This window comes from Lactuca virosa, chromosome 5 (genome assembly GCF_052849685.1).
Source record: "Lactuca virosa cultivar CGN04683 chromosome 5, Lactuca_virosa_CGN04683_v6, whole genome shotgun sequence".
Taxonomy (NCBI): Eukaryota; Viridiplantae; Streptophyta; class Magnoliopsida; order Asterales; family Asteraceae; genus Lactuca; species Lactuca virosa.
The window spans coordinates 18,209,955-18,224,738 of record NC_136430.1 but is presented as its reverse complement, the minus strand read 5'-3'; the positions used below and the strand labels follow the sequence as shown (position 1 = coordinate 18,224,738).

At 38.1% G+C, this 14,784-nt stretch overlaps 1 protein-coding gene across 3 annotated transcripts; it reads left to right on the top strand.

The window, feature by feature from the left end:
- Window positions 1-7,128: 7,128 nt before the first annotated feature.
- On the top strand, window positions 7,129-14,482 carry LOC145117727 (uncharacterized). 3 transcript variants are annotated; one of them, XM_079054036.1, is made up of 4 exons: window positions 7,129-7,255; window positions 7,580-7,672; window positions 13,498-14,248; window positions 14,333-14,482. In XM_079054036.1, exons 2-4 carry the CDS (start codon window positions 7,658-7,660, stop codon window positions 14,356-14,358), a joined length of 792 nt encoding a protein of 263 aa, XP_078910162.1. In that variant the 5' UTR covers window positions 7,129-7,255; window positions 7,580-7,657; the 3' UTR covers window positions 14,359-14,482. The 3 variants fall into 3 exon arrangements, with proteins under 3 accessions (XP_078910162.1, XP_078910161.1, XP_078910159.1); XM_079054035.1 differs by having other exon boundaries at window positions 7,129-7,260; XM_079054033.1 differs by lacking the exon at window positions 7,129-7,255 and having other exon boundaries at window positions 7,530-7,672.
- The last annotated feature ends 302 nt before the right edge of the window (window positions 14,483-14,784 follow it).

Sequence of the window (14,784 nt, the reverse complement as noted above, 5' to 3'; positions counted from 1 at the left end):
TAATTAGGGTTATTTTTGGTTGATGAAATTAATACATTTATTGTTGATTGATGAACTTAATAAGTTTATTATTTATTATGGGTTGAAAACTCTATATGCTCACAGGCTCCCAAGCCTGACCCACTCAGCTTTTTATATTACAGGTAGTGGACCCCGAGCATAGTCGGATGATGATGAGAGATTTTTGGATTATATGCCAGTAGTTGTAAATAACTGTCGTAAGGTTTATAATGTCTTGTTTATGCTTTTGATCTGTATCAGAACATGACATCCCTAGGTTTTGATATAAAATGAAAATATATATTTCTTAAAGAAAGGTTTTGATAAATTTTATCATGTTTTGTTTTGAGGACAAATTCCACAACATCTTTTCAAAGGATTACTCTGACCTTATTTTAAAAGCATAAATTAAATCGGTCTTTTATGGCCGAGAAATTAGGGGATGTCACAGTTGGTATCAGAGCATTAGTTTAAGCGAACTAGGAATTTGTAGGATTTCTAGACTTAAACTTAGAATGCTAAGTGATGATTGTGAGATGAGTGTCTACCATATTTTAGACACGAGCACTAGTTTATTTTAGGAAAGATGCCTAAAATGCTTTTATGTGCTAAATGCTATATGTTTGCCATATATGCCATTATTTGTTCGGATCTATGGTCTGTTGCCGACCGGATCTGGAAACCTTATGTGTGTAGGATTCTAAGTGTACGATTACAATATTAGAACTAACATGTAAACGTTCGGAGTGATAAGGAGAATTTAAGTATCTATCGAGGAGAAAGATCTAAATTCGCCTTATTTGGCATATAGATCGAAATGGCAAGAACTCGAAGTGGAGCTGGAAATGCAAACAGAAACCAACAACCTCAACCCCAAGTGATGGAACAGGTGCCTATAGCAGGAGCTGCACCAGAACCCATCACCATGGCTGGAGTACAAGCCATGATTCAGACAATGATGACTGAACAAAGGGAGGAAATGAGGCAAATATTGCTGAACAACAGGAGTGAACCTTCAATTCCTGTTGAACAACCTGAATTAAATGACGATCAATCTGAAGAAGGAAACAACAGTAGATCTGTTGGTCATAGTGAACCGCTTGTGGTTGGAAGAAATAGCCACGAGAATAGAGTGGAGAGAAATGGATGCAAGTATAAAGACTTTATGACTTGCAAGCCATCAACTTTCACTGGAAAAGAAGATCCCGTCGGAGTAATGGATTGGATCTAGGAAATGGAATTGGCTTTCATGACATGTGGTTGCCAAGGCAAGTTACAAACCACATTTGCAGTGCGTCAATTCAGAGGTAGCGCTGCTCATTGGTGGAACACTCTGGGGAAGACTCTAAGCCCTAATGAGCCACTGCAACTGACTTGGGCAGAGTTCTTGGTGCAATTCAAGCGCAAGTACTGCTCGGCCCAAAATGTGCTTGAGCTAGAAAACCAATTCCTGACGTTGAAGAAGGGAAGTATAACCATTGATGAATACACCAATAACTTCACAGATAAAATGGAGTTTGCTTTGCGTATTGTCCCAGATGAGCTGACGAAAATAGACAGGTACGCAAAGGGACTTCCATGGGAGTATGCAGTGCCAGTGCGTCAAGCACTTACTTTGGAGGCAGCTATCTGGGCTGCCAAGTCTGTTAAAGATATGATTAAGGGAAAAGCCGCCAACAAGATTGAAGTTGGCGAGAAAAGAAAGTTTGAAGGAACTTCAGGGTCCAACGAGAAAAGAAAATTCTCGAAGTCTGGAGGAGGAGGAGGAGGCGAAGTAAAATGGTGCGAGAAGTGAAAAAAGAAGCACTTCGGGAAATGTAGCGAAGAGGTGACCTGCTACAAGTTTGGGAAGACTGGGCATTATGCCAACGAGTGTCCTTCTAACAAGAGGATGTGCTATGGATGTAACGAGGAAGGGTACATTTTGAAAGACTGCCCAAAGAAGAAAGAGGCAGCAAGGCCCAATGTTCCACCAAAACCAAAACCAAAGGCATTCCAAATGATCCTTAATGAAGCAGATGGAAATACAAGGGATCAGGAGTAAGGACCTTATATTTCCAAAACCAAGATATAAAGTAGCCATGCAGTTAGTAGCATGCGGTGTAGCCTATTAGAGGCATAGTATAGGGTAAACTTGAACCTCTGTGTAATCGTTTCAAGAAATAATATAAACCCTGGTTTTTTCATCTGATGAGTTGAATGACTATGTGAAATTCTTGTATGGTGACTTGGAGAAATACGAGACAATACTTGGGACGAGTATGAGTAGGTGTGAATGTGTAACGCCCCATTTCTGGTATGTGATTTAAATAAAGTAATTTTCATTTTCTTAAGGGATACTCGACGAGTCGGTAGCCCAACTCGTCGAGTAGAGACGGGATGATCACGCATTTTAAGTTGGCTACTCGGCGAGTTTATATGAAGGGACTCGGCGAGTCTGCCTGTCTGGATGAAGCCCTAATTTCAAGGGTTTGTACCCGATATAAACATCATTATAGCCTCCCACCCCAGCCTCCAACACCTTTAGAGCATTTCCCCTGTAAACCCTAGCCCCCATTGTTGAGCTTGAGTGTGTTTGTACTAGTTTGGAGGTTTTGGAAGAGAAAGAAAGAAGGAAGGATCCAAAGGAGAAGAAGAAGATCCAGAGTCTCTTGATCATCAGCCTCACATTCTGGTACTAAAGCTTGTACCTTGCTTGTTATTTCCATTTGATAGTCTTGTATGCTTAGATGTGCTTCTTTTTGGGACTTTTTGGATCCAAACTCGAGATTGGGACTCCTATAAGGAAATGGATCTTAGATCTGAGTATATTTGAGCTGTAGGAGCTCAAAGTAGCTGCCTTTATGCACCCAAGGTCGAGTTCCAAACCCTAAGACCCCATTGTTAGCTTATTTTGATGTTCTAGCCTCATTTCTTCATGCATGCACGTAAAGTTGGAAACTTTACGTGTAAAACCAACCCTAAGAGCCTAGATTTATGATTTGGAAGCACTGAAATCAATTAGAATCGACTGTATAGTAATAGCATGCTTGGGACTCGGCGAGTTGTTCTTCAACTCGGCGAGTTGTTCTTCAGGCTCGACGAGTGTTATTGCGACTCGGCGAGTCGCAGCCTGGACATGTTCATATGATGAAGGAGAACTCGACGAGTTGTTCATACAACTCGGCGAGTCGGATGAAGTTAGACTCGATGTATGTATCGAAGAAGAACTCGTCGAGTCTTCGCCAAACTCGACGAGTAGAAGCGAGTAGAGGACTAGAACGGATGAAAGGGACTCGGCGAGTTGGCGGCCCAACTCGGCGAGTCCGGTCAACTGGAGATTTACTTTGACCAGGAAGTTGACTTTGACCGGGGGTAAAATAGTCATTTCACCCCCAGTTTAGTTATCAGTATTTGATTGAGTATATTTATGGGAATTGTAGCCGGGGAGATACCGGAGCAGCAGCAGACAGTTCCCGAGTAGCTTTTTCAGCATCCAGCTTACGAGGTGAGTTTCCTTCCAGTAGGAACGGGTCTACGGCCACAATGCCGGCCTGTTTAGTTAGCAGTAGTTCCGGACTTCGGTCCGATGCAGTAGTCCAGTGTGCTTGATGTCTTTGTGATTCAAGCATGTCTTTATGTTATGTGTTCCGGACTTCAGTCCGATGTAGTATGCAGTATATGTGCTATGTTAGTAGTTATGATTATGCTATGCTATGTTCAGTCAGTTTCCGGACTTCGGTCCGATGCAGAGGGCAAGGCCCTGGTTAGTTCCGGACTTCGGTCCGATGCAGTTTCCAGACTTCGGTCTGATGCAGAGGGTAAGGCCCTGGTTAGTTCCGGACTTCGGTCCGATGCAGTTTCCGGACTTCGGTCCGATGCAGAGGGCAAGGCCCTAGTTAGTTCTGGACTTCGGTCCGATGCAGTTTCCGGACTTCGGTCTGATGCAGAGGGCAAGGCCCTGGTTAGTTCCGGACTTCGGTCCGATGCAGTTTTCGGACTTCGGTCCGATGCAGTGGGCAAGGCCCATTAGTTGTTTTATATGTTATTGTATGGTATATGGTAGATTGGGGGAACTCACTAAGCTTTGTGCTTACAGTTTCAGTTTTTGGTTTCAGGTACTTCCGCAAGTAAAGGGAAGAGCTCGGGATGATGGCATGGCACACACCACAGTTTCAGTTTTATCCTGGGAGTTTTATTCAGATATTTCGATATGATTGATACAGTATTTGTTTTGATACAGTTACTTGACTTTTGAGTTACTCACTCTATGGTTCTTAGTATGTATGACATTCGATGATGTGATTTTAGTAATATTAAAACAAAAAATTTTGGGTCGTATTTTGGGATGTTTCAGAATGGTAGTAGAGGCCTATACTACCGGAAGCACAAGAATCGTACTTGGATCAAGGAAAGTACAAGGTTACCAAGAAGCTAGAAATTGATTCCGTTTTTGTTCGAGTATTTCATTACCTTCATTTCGGTAATGACTAAGAAGATGATTGTTATTCCGACCCTAGAGGTCATATCAAATTGAGTCCGACTAAGATAGGTATGTTACGTGGTTCGGGAAAGTTGAGTCCAAGGTTTATTGGACCGTTTAAAGTTCTTTAGAGGATCGGGAATCAAGCTTACAAGCTAGAATTACCAGAAGAACTAGAGGGTATTCATAACACCTTTTATGTGTGTTATTTGAGGAAGTTCACGGGAGATGTGCCTGACATAATTCCAATTTCTGAATTAAGGTTGAATGAAAACAAGAGGTTAACTGAAGAACCAGAGGCAATCGTTGACCGTAAGACTAAGAAGTTGCGACGCAAGATGGTCGATTTTGTGCTTGTGCGATGGAAACATACGAATGGGCCAAATCTCACCTGGGAGACGGAGAGTGACATGATGAGTCACTACCCGTATTTGTTTGCTGATGTGTGATTCCGGGGACGGAATCATCCTAAAGGGAAGAGAATTGTAACGCCCGTATTTCTAGGCTAGGCATTAATATTGACGTAATAGTCTAGGTTAACCTTTGTAACTCATTTTGAAGAAATGAAGAGGAATTATGTGATTATTATGTGTTTTATGCTTAATTATTAGGATTTAATTAATTAAGAATAAAAATGAGCGTCGAAAATCAATATTAGATAAAGCTGATATCTATTAAGAAAGTTGTAGTGGTCGTGATAAGGATTCCGGATATATAAAGAATACCGAAATCCGAGTTATAACGAAGAAGTTATGACCTGTCGAAGTTTCGCGACAAAATCGGCACGGCGCCGAATGACGTAAAAAGTGAGTTTTTGATAAACTACTTTTTAGCCTTGGCGATCTAAATGAAAGTCGTAGTGTTCGTTAAACCGAGAGTATGCATAAAAAGAACACCCAAATCTGACTTTGTATGAGGAAGTTATGATTTTTCTAAGTTTCAGCTTAGCGGTAGACAGCTAAAAACTCGAATTTTAGATCGAGTGATTTTTAGCCGACATAACCTAAACGAGAATCGAAGGTCTCGTCAATAGTAGTACAACGGTAAAAAGACAGACGAAAACGGACGTCGGATGAAGAAGTTATGAATTTTTAACAGATTTCCTGTCTCGGTCTGTTAAAAATAATAATATTAAAATTAAATTCTAAATTAGCCGACGAAGTCTAAACGAAAGTTGTATAGCATAATTTTACCTACGCGTGCATATAAAGAACGTCAAAAACGGAGCTCATATGCGAAAGTTATGGATTTTAGAAGTTTGGGGCACAAAAATCGAGAAAAATCCCAAAATCCGAGAAATTTCGCATGGTCCGGAATAGGCCACATCACCCTCGGTCATAGCACGCCACGTGTCCGAAATTGCTGATTCATCCGAGGCCAGCTGGCGAGGTGTGTCGCACCATCCTCGCACCGAAGGATCGGCCAATCAGAAGCCGCCCCGTGCCTTCTCCGTGTCCGATCTCGGTGAGTCATCCGAAGCAGGTGAGTCATCCGAGACGCTGGACCAATCCGAAGCGCACACCTGTTCCGACCCTCGCATCCGAGCCTCGCCCTTCTGCCGCGTGTACCGAGCCTCGCAGCTTCGCAGCCACCTGCCCTCTTCTTCTTGCTTCGGATCCGAGGCTCGCACCTATATAAAGGGTGCGAGACCTCCCGGTTTTTGTTGGAATTTTGCCACCTTTTCACCCCTAATTTTACATTTTTGCTATTTCAACTCCCATGAAACTCCGAGATCATTTCCAACACCCGAAACACGTCCCGAAGTGCCCGAGAAGCCCGAGAAATTTATTTTTTCGGCTTTGAAGCCCAACCCTCGCAGAGCCCTGTTTCTCAATAAAACTCCCGGTTTTATTAGAAATGATTGTTTTAAGAAACGACGTGCTGCCCGATTATCGTCTTATCAAGTGAGTGTATAGTCACTTTCATCTTACACATAGATATGAAGTATTTTATATAAAATACGTGCTATGTGTATATATGTTGTTTCTTTATTTGAGATGGATGTTGAATGAATGTTTTATACATGTTTAAAATTATTTAAAATGTATATATATTTTATCTTCAAATATGTTGGGTAAAACATGGGTAGATAAAGAATGAGGGATAAAAGTACAGTATAGATGTACGTTGGTAGCTATGAATTTAGTATAGTATAGATGTATGTTGGTAACTATGGATTTAGTACGTCGACAGCTATGGACTTAGTGCCTGTTGTATAAACCTTGGTGACGATGTGACTTCGTGCCTGTTTGACATAAGTTGCTGAGTAAAAGCAATGTTGTCACTCCAATGTTTGTCTTGTTTGACATAAATTGCTGAGGAAAGCAATGTTGTCACCTTATTGGTTGTCTTGTTTGACATAAATTGCTGAGGAAAGCAATGTTGTCACCCCATTGGTCGCCTTATTTGACATAAATTGCTGAGGAAAGCAGTGTTGTCACCCCGATGGTTGTCTTGTTTGACATAAATTGCTGACGAACCCCCGAAGCAATGTTGTCCCCCTAATGAAAATCCTTAGGTTAGGTCCCTTGTGATAGTTGTTTTAGGGATGTAAAGTAAGGATAACGGGAATGGGTAATTAGGGTTATTTTTGGTTGATGAAATTAATAAATTTATTGTTGATTGATGAACTTACTAAGTTTATTATTTATTATGGGTTGAAAACCTCAATGCTCACCAGGCTCCAAAGTCTGACTCACTCAACTTTTTATATTACAGGTAGTGGACCCCGAGCATAGTCGGATGATGATGAGAGATTTTTGGATTATAGGCCAGTAGTTGTAAATAACTGTCGTAAGGTTTATAATGTCTTGTTTATGCTTTTGATCTGTATCGGAACATGACATCCCTAGGTTTTGATATAAAATGAAAATATATATTTCTTAAAGAAAGGTTTTGATAAATTTTATCATGTTTTGTTTTGGGGACAAATTCCGCAACATCTTTTCAAAGGATTACTCTGACCTTATTTTAAAAGCATAAATTATATCGGTCTTTTCTGGCCGAGAAATTAGGGGATGTCACATGTTCCGGACCCGATTTCAAATTCGGTTAAACGGGTAGTAATTCCGACTCGATAATCTGGTTCTCATATAAATACCATTTAACATGTTTCAGACTACATTTCGACATCCCTTGTTTCAGACTACACTTCGACATCCCATTCCAGACACCTCTACAACTGGCAGTGAAGAAATGCAATTTTTATTTGTAAGTTTCAAATTTGTTTATAATTAAATGCATTTATTTTTTATTATACGTTAAAAAATGTTTATTTTACGCAATTATATAGGTATTATAAGGTTTTCTGTGAATTTTAATCTTGTTAAGGCAATTATAGGATTACATAGGCTTATACATCTATACTACATGATACATCGTAATTAAAAACCCTAATTTTTGCTAGTCTGAAACGTGTTCAGAATCCGAAATCAAGTTCGAAATCCGAAAATTATGTCCGGAGTACAATGAACTGGGTTAGAATTTTGGTCCGGACTTTATGGTCCGGAATACCGTACCCGATTTTCGGATTTCGGAACAGACATACAAAAATCATAATTTCAGAATACAATAAAAAACCATAATTCCGGACTTTATGTCCCCAATACTTTCTTTGAGTCTTGATAAAAACCAAATCCATGACTTTCCACTTTCAGTTTTTCCAACACCAAATGCAATAGGAAGGATTTGGTTATTACCATCCATGCTTAATGCTAGGAATATGGTGCCCAAGTATTTCCCTTTAAGGTGTGTGCCATTAATGATAATAATAGGAAGCAAACATCTTTGAAACGCTCGAACCTAAAAAGTAATTAATAATCTAATTAAAGCAAACACATGTATATGAACAATAAATATAAAGAAGTAGGTATATAAAATATATTACCTGCTGTAACACCTTGTCCCGAATCGTTCCCATTTGGGTGTGGGTGATATAATTTAGATGATCTGGGTTTTCGGTTTGTGTTTTGGAGCCAAAGGGTATTTTGGTAATATGTCAGCTCGGGCTTTTATGGGAATTGGATGTTTGTTCGGGAAATTGTAAGGCAAGTATGAGTTGATTAAAGCGTAGATCTTCTTGTTACCTTTAGGTGGTTATAAGGGTCGTCGAAATCGGATTTACAATGAGAAAGTTATGGCCTTCGGAGTATATTGGGGTTTAAGAGGAAACCCTAGTACGCAGAGCGTACCTAGGGAGTACGTGGGGCGTACTGATGCGAAGGACAGTACGCGAGGCATAATGTAGTGTACGCTTAGCGTACTATGAGGGTTGAATCGGGGGTGCAAGACCTCGTAATCGTTGGGAGTACGAGGAGTACGCGGGGCGTACGAGGTGTAGGTGAAAACCCTAATTTTTGATGTTGTACCCTATATAAGCACATTAAGTCTTTAGGGCTGACCTCTTTACCAACCTCCAAGTTCCCAAAACCCTAGAAATCGTCCCTTAGCTGAAAGATCAAGTATGCTTAAGAGTCATATTAAAATGATATTGCTAAATAACATATGATACTAAGGGTCACACTAACAACAACTTGATGCAATTGATTATTTATTAGAAATTGATTCGTAAACTCTTATAATAATAAATTAGGAAAATATTTATTTCATGGAAATAACTATTTTACAATACAAGTAACACATTATTTCAAAAGGTATGAATTAATAAGTCATGCACAACTTTTTGTACTAGTTGAATACTTTTGTCTTTTACCTAAAGACAAAGTTTATATTTTATAAAACTTGTGTTTATAAAATATAATCTCCTTCTTTATTCTTTTAGTCAAAATCGTGGCTTCTTACTAGGGTAAGAAGTCAGGGTCTTTTGATTAAAATAAAGAAAATTATGCATGGGTTCTAAAGCATGAGAGACAAGTATGCTTAGGTACATGGAGAGCTTAATGGGTTAAGGACTTGTAGATAAAACTTTTGCTTTATGAAGGCTTGCAAAGGCTTTCATTTAGCCTTAGAAAAACCGTAAAATGCCTCACATTTTCTCTCTAGAATTGTTCTTGCAAAGGGCTTAAGAGTTCTTACTTGTTTGATGCTCTCTTAGATCAAATACTTGGGTATTTGACTCTAAGCTTAAGAGATAACAAAAGGAACTAGCATTCTTATCAAGTTGATCAACTGTTGGTGTCTCAAAGTTCATCCATCTTCTTCAACATCCAAGCCTCCCCTAGAGGACCCAAAGTTCATCAAAGGTTGTCGCTTCTTCTTCCTTCTATGGTTGTACTTTAAATCTTTCTACTACTTACAAGATGATCCTTGGTGGGTGATAAAATGTTTATGTTATTTATAAAACTCAAGTCTTCCGTTTGCCATTATTTATAGTCTTTGAAACTAGTTTTTAAATAAAACCCAACAATTGGTATCAGAGCGCCACTTTGCAAGTTTGGTTAGATTTTTTGATTTATGGAAATCTTAGTTTTTGGAGAATATGGATATCTTGTTTTTGTATAAAAACAAGTTCATACATATTTTCTTTGACAACTTTATAATTGTTATTTTGTGTGACAAAAACTTACATGTATTTTTTTGTCACTTAAAGTTGTCTTAGAAAAACAAAGGTTGTTTTATGTTTATATGTATTTTAGAGTGCATAAACAAGCCTTAGACCATTTGTGTTGTTGTTTGTGTGATTTAGTTGAAAATGGTTTGTAATATTCTTTTATTCATAAAGTATGTAATAAAAGTAGCTAGTTTTTATTCTTGTTATTTTTTTATGTAGCAAATTAGTTTTAGACTAGATTTATTCTATGAAAAATGTAACAAGATGAAGATGGAGGCCATTTCTTGAAGAACCATGGAGACCCACGGTTAAAATTGAGTAAATGGGATAAAGGATACCTAACCATTTATTTGATTTGTAACTTGGATCCTAAACTTTAAATAAATAATGTTTTTGGAAACTAAAGGGTATTATTTTTAAAGAATTAAATACTAAATGAAAACTTTGTCAAACTTTTGTAGATGGCTCCACCAACTACTGTAACACACTACCACCTACTGAACATTCGGTCAATTCTTGACAAAGAAAAACTCAACCACTCCAACTTTTTGGATTGGCCCAGAAATTTAAGAATCGTTTTAAAACAAAAAAAGAAGACTATGTCCTTGAAAAACAAACCCCTGTTGAACCACCTGCTCTCCCAAATGTTGCACATGATGCATGGCTAAAGCATATAGATGATTAATTTGATGTTTCATGTCTTATGCTTGCCTCTATGGTTCCCGATGTTCATCAGGATATGGAACTCTTTACTGCCTTTGACATGATTGAACATCTCAAGCAGATGTTTGGTCAGCAAGCTATAACCGAAAGGTTTGAAACTGTGAGAGCACTCCATGGCATGAAAATAGAGGAGAGTGGAAATGGGAGCACACATGTTCTCAAGATGAAAAGCTATATGGATCAATTGGAGAGATTAGGCTCTCCATATCCACAAGACTTGGCCACAGACTTAATTCTGAACTCATTGCCAAAGTCTTATGATACCTTCATCATGAACTACAACATGAATGGGTGGGAGAAACCTATCTATGAGTTGCACAGGATGCTAAAAACTGCAGAGAAGAATATCCCAAGGAAAACCCCCCAAGTGCTCATGATTAGGGAAGGAAAAGTCAAGAAGAACAAAGGCAAGAACTTCAAGGGAAAGCCACAAGCTGGCAAGGGCAAAGGGAAGAAAGCTCCGCAAAACCCACCACCAAAGAAAAAGGAAAAGGTTGCCAAAGATGACACATGCTTTGAGTGTGGTGTTGTGGGGCATTGAAAAAGGAATTGTCCTAAGTACCTTGCTGAGTTGAAGAATAAGAAGGACGGGGAAGGCCCTTCAGGTATAGCCATTTTCCTGATTAAAAAGGTGTTGGATTAAGTGTCTAAGCCCATAACTATAATTGGTATGTAATTGATTTGATGGTAGCATGGTCCTTTTGGGTTGCCTTCATACTGGCAACTAGACAGGATGACTATTGGAGAGAGAGGCTGAGTTTATTATTAAGAATAATAAATTGGTGAATAAAACTAATTTATTAATATATTATAAGAATAATATATTAATTAGAAATCATATTATTAATAAGTATTTAATCAGAAGTTAATTTGGAATTAATTTTGGAGTTAAAGGAACAGACTGAAAGTGCAGGGGTTGTTTAGTAGTTTTGGGCCATTTGATCACCCTTATTAGGGAGGGTCGAAAATCCCTAAAAGGATCTAGAGATTTTCGTCCAAGCCCTAAGGAAGGGGTCCATGGACTTGCTTAGGCCCTAAGCTAAGGAATTAGGATTTCCACCTTAAAACCCTAGCTAGCCTCAAGTATAAACAGAGCCCCTTGGCTCTTGAATTCGGTCACCCTCTGGAAACCCTAGAAGAGCCGAATTTTTGAGCAAGTCACTCCTCTCTCCTCTCTCTCATATTCATCCTCTTGCCCTAGTGTGTTTGTGAGCCATTAGAGGTACTACACTTGTGGTACTTGTTCTCAAGAGCAAAGGATCTTCAAGAATTGGTTGTTATTACTATATAGCAACAAAGGTATGTGATCTAATCTTTGTAGATTTCGAATTATTAGATGCATATTAGGGTTTTCATTTTTGTGTTCAAGGCTTGTATGTCTAACGGAGAAAACATAGATCTTTTCTAGGGTTGCATGCACACATAGGATTGTTTGTGTAAAACCCATCAGTGATATCAGAGCTTTTGGTTTTGTTTTCTATTAGATTTGATACAATATATTGAACTTAAAAAATTAGAGTTTATGGCAATTAAACCCTAAGGCTTGGATTTTTCAAATTTAGGGTTTCTAAACCCTGGTTTCGAAAATTGATTAGGGTTTTTGAACCCGTTCCTTTGGCGTCCATATTTTCGATTTTTAGGGTTTCCTAACCCTAGAATTTTCGAAAAATGCCTTCCCCAAGATTAGATTTCGAAAATCTGGGGTTTTGGGTAGGTATTATCTTTTAATTGTTTAAATGGATAATTGTTGATTTTGAAATATCCCTTCCAAAAATTTCGATATCTAGGGGATAAAGGGATTAGGTGAAATTATTTAATTTAATGGATAATCCTATGAGATTTAATAATTTAAATTAATTGTTTAATGTTGGATAATTATTAAATCAAGGTTTTTAATATTTAAGATTTTAAATTAAAAGGTATTAACTTCGAAAATTTTAAATTAGATTAAAAACCCTAGTATTTTGAAATGTTTAAAATACACCCTTATACTATGTATATAATTTAAAGTTTAATATTATACATGTATAAGAAAAGTCAGTCTTACCATTAGTAGGCCTCATTCACGAAGCTGGTCTATAACGGGTGTTTAAGGAAGCGACCTATAACATGATTGACATTAGGTATACACTCTTACCCACCACACTCTTGACTAGTGGAGGGTCGTTAGCCGAACGCGTAGGATAGGACATTAATTCTTTCATTATTAAGTATAATGATAAATATAAATTAACTAAATGTTTTATAAATTCCTAATCTTAGTTACTTTAGGAAAATGTGAATTTGATGCTAATCCATAAAATTGCACATTGCACTTTGTCAAGTCGTTAGTGGAGCGTGTGTGGTTAACCGACACACTAATCTGGACTAACAAATAATGGCAATGGGTAGCTCGTAAATTATCATTGATAAATGGAGCGTGTGTGGTTAACTGGCACATTGATTAGGTGGTAAATGACATCGAGAGTACCAAGCTAATTTGCATGCTTATTCACATCTCGTTTGTGATCCTCGGCATCCCAGTCACAAAGTGAGAGCATAATCGAGATTAAACATGCCATTAAAAAGTTCAATGAATCTCAAAAGATCTAGGAATTTCATCTAAAAGCTAATTCGTTTAAAATTTTGTTTTCGTGGTGGTATTGATAAATCATCATTTACCTATCTTCATAATAATTTACAATTAGATTACAACATCCCTCTTCTGAATTGTAAATTATTGTGTTGGGTCCTAGCCTTAATATTTCATTTGGGTGTTATATTATGGATTAAATCAACTCACTTGAATTTTTCCCTTTTGTAGATGTCTAGTTCTGACAACTATGGTCTTCCTCAATCCTTTGAAAAAAGCTTTCCTTTTGAAGATGATCTTCCATGTGTCGATAAAGGTGAAAGATCATTCCCTTCCTCGTGCATTGGTGGAACTGGAAATCCTACTTCACTTCCTCCACATCCTCCAGTGATTCTCCCTGACCCACGTTTTCGTCGACTTGAAAAGTTCAAGATCACTCAAGCCCTATTGGCATGCAGACACCGAGATGGAAGTTCTGTGTGTGCACACGTCCTGAAGATGAAGTCGCACATTGACAGATTGGGAATGTTGGGTGTCGTTTTCCCAAGGAAGCTAGCTGTTGACTTGGTTCTACAATCGCTTCCTGAGTCATATAGTCAGTTCGTTAAGGACTACTATATGACTGACCACAACGTGACCCTTATTGATCTCACATATTTGCTCATTGTTGTTGAAGCAACAATGCTTTGGCGCACTGGTCAAGCAAATATGTTTGGAAGATTTACCTCCCGAATTTCTATGGACGTAGGCAATGGCAACGATGATAGTCCAGAAATGATTTCTTCTCCTAAGGAAGAGAAATCAGCCAAGGTCAAAAAGTTTGACCGTAAGAGAAAGGCCAATTCTGAGATAGTTTCACGTGTCACTCCTAAAGAGTCCATATGTCTCTATTGCCGATTGAAGGGGCATTGGAAGCGAAGCTGCCCTGACTACCTAAGAGATCTTAAAGATGGTAAAGTCAAATTGTATGACTGTACTTCAGGTACATCCACTATCTAACTTTATTAAGTTCATGTTCGTAGATTCTTAATACATGATGTGAAAGTTGCATTTTGATGTTTTGCAGAATCTAGAAGAAAGAAGGAAGCTTAAGGAAGAGTAGAGGTTAATTCTGATCTGAAGAAATGGATTTCAGTCACATGGTTCAATGATCAGGATTTGGAGTTGCTACTTAAGAGTTATGATAAATTGCTTAGTAATATTTAGAAACATAGTTTTCATGTGTATTTGCATTGGAAGGACAAGTTTTCCGCACATTATCAATAAAGTAAATTTTGTGGTTTATCTTATTTACTTTATGATTACTTGCAATGGCATTTATGAAAATTGGTGTTGATATTTCTGTTATTAGTAATGTTGAAAATGGATTTGATTCTTAGTTATATAACTTGTGGTAGTGTCATAATTTACCAAATAAGGAAGGATTCTCATCACCCAATGTTCAATTGGACATAAACTTGGAATCATACGATTTGAATTGTGTGATGTATGAGAATCTTGATCCTTGGAAAATTAAGA